Source organism: Panthera uncia (assembly GCF_023721935.1).
Source record: "Panthera uncia isolate 11264 chromosome A1 unlocalized genomic scaffold, Puncia_PCG_1.0 HiC_scaffold_16, whole genome shotgun sequence".
Classification (NCBI taxonomy): domain Eukaryota; kingdom Metazoa; phylum Chordata; class Mammalia; order Carnivora; family Felidae; genus Panthera; species Panthera uncia.
Genome location: NW_026057576.1, coordinates 67,135,584 through 67,143,239, shown reverse-complemented (window position 1 = coordinate 67,143,239; position 7,656 = coordinate 67,135,584). Strand labels below are relative to the sequence as shown.

Genomic DNA, 7,656 nt, shown 5'->3' with positions numbered 1-7,656 from the left:
GTGCGCGCCCACTCCGGCTTCAGGCGGCCAGCGCGCGCGGGCCCAGGCCGCCGGGCTCCAGCCGAGCAGCTGCGGCGGCGGCGATAGCGGCAGCTCGGCGGCGAGTCCCCGCGCCCCTCGCAGCCCCTCCCCGGCGCGGTGCATGGAGACGCGGCCCGCCGCTCGCCGCTGAGCCCGCCGCCCGGCCCGGGACCAGCCGGGGCTGGGGTGGCCTCGGACTCAGGCCGGTCCCCGCGCCGAAGCCGGACTCGAGCTCGGCCGGCCGCCCCCGCCGCCCGAGGGCTGCGCGCGGCCCGCGGGCCTCGTCGCCCGCGTGGATCGCCGCGGCCCGGCCGTCCCGTCCCAGGAAGTGGCCGTCCTGACCGCCATGGCTCATTCCCCGGTGCAGTCGGGCCTGCCCGGCATGCAGGTAGGCAGGAGCCGGGCCGCGAGGGGAGGGAGGGATGCGCGGGCCGGGGCGGAAGCGGGGAACTTGGCGGTGTAAACACGGCCCCCCCACGCTGCCCCTTCCGGGGTCGCGCCGGCCTCCCGCGCCGCGCTCCAGCCCTCAGGGCGCCCCTGCCCGGCGCCGCGGCCCGGGAGCTCGGAGGCTCAGGGGCTCGGGGACTGGGGAGCGTGGGGGGGGGTGTGTGTGTGTGCAGGGACATAGGGGCCGCGGCCTGGAGGCGCCCTCGCTGGCCGGGAGCCGGGGCAGTCGGGCAGGGATGTGGGGGAGCCGGCCGCCTCGCCCTCCCCGCCGGCCTCTCCGCACGCCGCCTCCCGAGCCGCAGGCCTGGCGCCGGCCCGGTCCCTGGGAGAAGTGATGGGGGGGAAATGCCCTTGGAGGCCCCGTTCGGGTCTGTGGGCCCTGCGCGCGGGCGGGGGGCGGTGGAGGCCCCGTTCCCCCGCGAGCAGGCGATAAAGTTGAGAGATGGGAGGGGAGCCCCGGGCGCGCCCCGACTCGTCCTGGGCCGGGCCGGGCGGAGGAGGCAGGGCGGGGTGCGGGAAGGTGTGACCGCCAGCCCCGCTTCCCAGCGCCTTTGCTCCGCGCCTTTCCTTCTGGGGCCAATTGAGGGGAAAGTGCGAGCCTGCAAACCTTCTGGAAGGAGGAATCAGTCGGACAGCGTGTACTCCGGTTGTCCCGAGCCGAGGCTGACCCGCCCGATCTCGGGACACTGGGCTTTCACTTGGGGACTTGATTGGATCCAGACGAGCTCCTTCCCAGTAAATCTCTCCGTTGCTACTCTGTGGTATCTTGGCTTACCAGTGACTTTTTTTGGACGGGGGAGAAGTTGAATTTCAAAAGTACGCGAACACAGTAAAGTTTTTTTCGCCTTTGGGGACTGTTTTTAGCCTTTTGAAAAACAAAACCACTTGGCTCTCGTTAATTTATCTTATTTGTAGGCACATAAATGGTGGCAAAATAATTAGGATTAAAATCTCATGATAACAGTGAGAGTAGGTCTTTAAAGTATTGCTGCCCCAGTTTTAGTTTAGCGAGTGAGCATAAAGAGCTTTAAAAAAACAACCACGGTATCCAAGTGGATTATTTGTTATTTTACAGACATCCGCGGGCTCATTTTTTCTTCTTCCCTTGCTTGTTAGGGCTGAGAAGTGCGGTGTTTGGACCTGGCCTGTTAGGGGCTGAGAATTGAATCTGCCCCATCTTATGAAACCTATCATCCCCACCCTCTTTCTGTAACCATAAAAAGAAAGCTGGATTTCATTGTTCAGGTTTGAAATCTAGAAAACTAGGAACACAAAGCTACCAGAATTTTAGCGTGAGGTATGTGTGTGTTTGTTTTTATTTTTCTTTAAAGGAGTAACAAAGTTAATATTTTAAGAGTGTACTGGAAGAAAACTGTCCTTGAATCTCACTTAAAGATCTTTTAAACTCAGCAGGCATTTAAAATCTAGGCTTCTGCTGACTGCTAGGTAAAAATCAGATGTGGTTTTTTTTTTGGTATTTCCTAAAGTTCCTGCTTTAGTTTGGTTGGAATTGAGAGGCAGGAAGGCAGGGTGAACTGGGTGAAAAATTATTCCTGACCAGTAGAGCAAGAAGGACCTCTTGAGTTAAAAACGTTTTTTTTTTTTTTTTTTCATCAGTATTTCCTTTAGACTGACAGTGTTAATCAGGTTGTAATCTGGTAGAGATGCCTTACTTAGAGTTTACAGTGGAGGCATGGGGCCTTTGTGGAAAGCGAATCAGTTTAAAGAAGTACTTAAAAGCCCTGCTGGCTGGTGCTGTGAAGTCAGTATCAGATGGTCCCCCAAGGCTGTCTGTTCTCAACACTTCTTTTTGTCAGTTTTTCCTTTTTTTTGTCTTCGAGAGTGTGGGCCAACATCTTGGAAAGAGAAGGTAAATTCTGTTACAAGGAAACTGTTTTTGTTTGGTGGAGACCACCGAATTTTCAGCTGTCACAGTTTTGGGGGGTGTGCAGAGGTGGCCTGTGACATTTCGGTACTTAAGTACATTAGCAAACCGTGTAATTGTTTTTAGTGTGCCTTTTGGGGAAGAACATTCCTTTCCTCTCCCTTCTCCCAAGAAGAAAAACAACAAACACATTTAGTTTCTACTTTGAATTAGCCGTTGCTGCTGCCCAGGGAGGCTTTCCTTAAATTGTTGAGGATTAAGGGAAAGGCACACCCGCCTTTGACGGTTCTCTGGGATAAAACAAGAGAGAACTGCTAACCCCTCTGTGCCCTGTCCTGATACATCCCATTCCTCCCTTTTCTTCTCTCTCATCTTGTGAACAGGGCTTATAAGGAGTTGGGTTAAACATTTCAGAGAGGGGTCAGTTGGTTTAAGTGTCCAACTCTTGGGGCGCCTGGGTGGCGCAGTCGGTTAAGCGTCCGACTTCAGCCAGGTCACGATCTCGCGGTCCGTGAGTTCGAGCCCCGCGTCAGGCTCTGGGCTGATGGCTCGGAGCCTGGAGCCTGTTTCCGATTCTGTGTCTCCCTCTCTCTCTGCCCCTCCCCCGTTCATGCTCTGTCTCTCTCTGTCCCCAAAATAAATAAAAAACGTTGAAAAAAAAAATTAAAAAAAAAAAAAAAAAGTGTCCAACTCTTGATCTCAGCTCAGGTCTTGATCTCACGGTGGTGAGTTCAACCCCCAATTTGGACCCCACACTGAGCGTGGAACCTACTGAAAAAAAAATTCAGACTGCAGAGTGAATTCAGGCAGCCTGAATTTAAGTATCATAAAGATACTTAAAAAGTAAACCTGAATGAAAGGACGTTTTAGTGTAAACATCATCTTTCCTTGTCTTGCAAATCGTTTTTGTGCCTTCTAGATTTTTATTGGAACCTCTTGAGGCATAGGTATTATTTATGCCATTTTTCTAGAGGTGGAGGCCAACAGAGACTAATTGAACTGACCAAGGTGAGGTAGTATATTATCTGGCAAATGTGTGATTTGAAACGAGATCTTTCCTGTCTCCACGACCATACTTCTACTCATCATGCTGTATTGTTGCTTTGTTATTTTTTTTTATTAAAAATATTGTTTTAAATGTTTATTTGAGAGAGAGAGACACACACATGCATACGCGCGAGTGGGGGAGGGGCAGAGAGAGAGGGAGACAGAATGTGAAGCCGGCTCCAGGCTCTGAGCGGTCAGCACAGAGCCTGATGTGGAGCTCGAACTCTTGGACCGTGAGATCATGGCCTGAGCTGAAGTCGGATGGTTAACCGACTGAGCCCCCCAGCTGCCCCTGTATTGTTGCTTTATTATTAACTTTGCAAGCATTAAAGGTTCTTTTCATTTCGATTTGGGTTTGCTGAAGAAATACGAGAAATTAGAAATACGAGGTTGATATTTTATTCATTTAGGAACCGTTATTGAACACGCATGTGCCAGGTCCCAGGTGAGGAGTTGAGGACTGGACATCTGAATGAGTTAATATTTTCAATGTGTTTCATGAAGGTTGCTAGGGTTTCCTTTTTTACCTCCCACACCCCAGTTTCCTATTAGCATAGGGGAGAAAATAAAAAGTCATGAACTGGATGTAGTAACTACAAATAGACATAAAGAAATTAGGTTGATTTGTGGGTGAACGTACTCCGTGTCCTTGAACATTTGTTGTTTCAATCAGTGTAATTCAGATTTGAAGAAAAGCAAGCTTTAGTTAGCCTAAGTGGATAAAAAAGAATTAGATTTTGAATTACAGATTTATATCTGTATTCTAAGCTTTTCTGTTTTGTGATGCACATAAGCATATATATTTTTTATTTAAAAAATCTTTTTTGAGATTTATTTTTTGAGAGAGAGCACAAGTTGGGGAGGGGCAGAGAGAGACACACACAGAATCTGATTTTTTTTTTTAATGTTTGTTTTTGTTTAATTTTTGAGAGAGAGAGAGACAGAGACAGAATCTGAAGCAGGCTCCAGGCTCTGAGCTGTCAGCACGGAGCCTGACTTGGGGCTCCAGCCCACGGACTGCGAGATCTTGACCTGAGCTGAAGTTGGATGCTTAACCAAATGAGCCACCCAGGCGCCCCAGAAGTATATTTTATGTCAAGATCTGAAACAAAAGTTTCAGGAGACAGTGTCCTGATCCTTACTACTTGTGATACACTGTTGTGTGATGTAGTTTGTTAAAAAAAAAAAAAAAAAGAAAAAAGAAAACAAAACCTGGTTGCAACACTAAGTTGATTTCACAGCTGATTGGTTTGACCCAGGTTTGAAAAATACTGAATTAGGTAGGGTCACGTGTAGGAGAGCTGAGTTAACTTATGCACGTTTTGAGGATGTTGTTAATTTAAGGTATTTCCATATTTGAAAGTATAGACGGTTTACAGGAGTGGCCTGAAAACTTAGTTTCTACTCGTCAGTGTCATCCTGCTTCCCTCTCTCCCTCTCCTTTGCTGAGAATGCTCCTTTATGTTGGGATAGTGAGCAGAACAGTTAATTGTCAGTTTGGATGAGTTGGGAGCTTTTCTGCCGTGCTCTTGCTTACCCCTGGGGAAACCTGTGTGCCCTGGAAATCTGGGAAATGAAGGAAAACAGAAGGACAGCTGCATTTAATTGTGGCTTAAGTGCTCTTGCATTTTTTTTCTTGTTAGTGTCACATTTCCATAGTTATTTTTTATTTTTTATTTTTTTTCCTGTTTCCATGGAAGAGGCCTCTCCACGTTCAGCCTGTTGCCATCTGTACCGTGGGGAAAGGTTGGCTTGTTACAGTGTGCGGACATTCAGGGTATTTATGAGAGTGAGCTTCTGAAAGCACCTTGAGCAAGATGCTGAAGTGTGCAATGTGGTCTAGGGCCTTGGAACGCTGGACTAGATAGGGAGCCCACATTCGTGCAACACGTTTCTCTGGAGTGTGGTGCCAGGAGTTGTGGGAGGGGGAGGTGAGAACCTCCTTCCGCCATGTCCTTGGGAAGTCAGCAGCTTAGGGGGAGCTGATCTGGGTGGCCTGCCTGCAAAGGTTCACACTCCTTTGTTCACACACAAAGGGCACAGACAGATGTGGGGATGGAAAGCAGGCTCATGTGGGCTAGCCTGGACTCCAGAGCTGGGGAGGCAGCGGGCCCTGGGGTAGGGGGCCTGCGTTCTGGCTGTAGTAGGGAAAGTGCTGTCCCAAGCTTGAGGAATCCTTCTCTCCTGCAGGTTGGAGGGTTTGGGTTTTGCGGCATGCCGGTTGCCACTTGGAAGGCTGGCCAGAGTTGGGGTGGATGGGACTGAGCAATGGGAGGTCCAGGTGGCAACAGGATAGCCATGGTGGACTTTTTTTTTTTTTTTTTTTTTTTTATAACATTTTTTATTTTGGGAGTGCCTGGGTGACTCAGTCGGTTGAGTCTGACTCTTGCTGGCTCTTGATTTCCGCTCAGGTCATGATCCCAGGGTCGTGCGATTGAGCCGACCTCAATCGGTCTCTTCCTCGCTGAGTGTGGAGCCTGCTTAAGATTCTCTGTCCTTCTCCCCACCTTGTGGGTGTTTCTCTCTCAAAATAAACCAGCAAACATTTTCTTCTTAAAAATATATTTTTTAAAGTAATCTCTACTCCCACCATGGGGCTTGAACTCACAACCCTAAGATCAAGAGTTGCACACTCCACTGACTGCAGCCGCCAGGTACTTCTTTTTTTTAGCAAGATTGATCTCAAATCTTGGTAATTTGAACTCTCAGTGAACATTTAATAGTTTTTTATTGTCTCTCATCCCTCCTGCTTTTGATCCTTTTTTCTGTTCTATGCTAACGGTAATAATGAAAATAAAGCCAGTTTTCTGTTACTGTTAGTTGCCTAAATGTGTTTTTTTTTTAATACCCATTTGAATATTTTATATTCCCTCTTTTCCTCTATCACCAGGATTGAACAACGTTAAGGATTTGTTTTGTTTAAAAATGTATTTTGGGTGGGCAGTGTCGTAAGAAGATTTTTAAAAATTAAAATTAAATATACAGCTGGGAGGAGTCCAGGACATCTTGGTTGTAATTACAGGTAGGGGAACGTTCCTAATAGTATTTCACATAGAACCAAATGACCTTCCAGTAGAAATTGGTCAGGTTGGGTTTTTCTAGGCTGCTAACACACACAGCGTCCCCTCTGTTGCACGGGCAGGCGGCCGCCATCCTTGCTTTCTTGCTCCTTTATGTAATAGAACTCTTCTGCTGCTCTTGGAGCCCCTGTTCTCATGTGCACAGCCGAGCGCGCGTATTTGATGCGGGTTGACATTGCTTTCCAGTTGAATGGTATTTCTAGGACCTTGGTGCAAGATGTAGTGAAAGGAGTGACTGAAGAAATGAGCCCATTGGCAGTTGCTGCTTTTTTCTAGTGTATTTTTACAGACATCCTGAAGCCAGGGTCCAGGATCCTGAGGGTCTCTTGAGAAACATGCCCCTTGGCGCTCCGTGTGCAGTCTCCCAGTGATTCAGAGTTGCCTGCTTGGGAATTCTGTACCTGCAGGAAATGGAGCACACCCACCCAACCCTTGTGTTTTTTTTTTGTTTTTTTTTTTTTTTTAATGCTTTAGCCCCGCATTGTTATCATTAATGGAACCTTGTAGCAGGACTGAGTGCCGGAAACAGGTTGCACTCTCTTATTCCTCTATTGCTGTTTAGGGTCAACTGGTGTCCTTGGGCCAGTCATTTCCCATCATTCATCTTTTTGCAGTGCAATATGTTTAAAACTCTTAGTGCCAAATGCTTTTGGGAAAAAGAACATGGCTACTATAATACCTGGTTCCTGGAGTGAGGTATGGAGTTTCCTAGTCATAAATGGCTCCCTGGTTTCCAAGGTTCAGATTAAGAAAAATAAAACAAGATGTACCTTTGCTTGCCACAAAGTATAAAAACATCCCAGATTGTGGATTACAAAGGCACTGGTTTGCCCTACCCCTGGGAACAGCATTGTTGACTTTAGAGACCTTCCATTATGTTTTCTTGAGGATTGTTATGTTTTCTTGAGGGTTCATGGTCAGTACAAGGAACCTTATCTGTGCAAGTGCCCATTGGTATCTGAATAAACTGTGGGAACATTTTGAGTTTTGTATTAATGCTTACGAAATATGTAGCTGGTGTTTGTGTTCCTATTATTTTAAGCCTCTTACTATTTTTAAAAAGATTTTTAGGCCCTGAGATTCGAAAGGACCGTATAGGTCCAGATTCTTTCTTTCATTTTTAGTTATTTAGGGTTTTTGTTTAGTTTTTATTTAAAAGGTTGTGCACATGATTTC

At 47.6% G+C, this 7,656-nt stretch overlaps 1 protein-coding gene across 1 annotated transcript in view; it reads left to right on the top strand.

Annotated features, from left to right (window-relative positions):
• The first annotated feature begins 6 nt into the window (after positions 1-6).
• STK24 (serine/threonine kinase 24) overlaps positions 7-7,656 on the top strand; it is a 125,502-nt gene continuing 117,852 nt past the window's right edge. Inside the window, exon 1 of the mRNA XM_049647496.1 lies at positions 7-409. Coding sequence (XP_049503453.1) covers positions 368-409 — 42 coding nt within the window. The 5' untranslated portion in view covers positions 7-367. The remainder of the gene's footprint in view (positions 410-7,656) is intronic.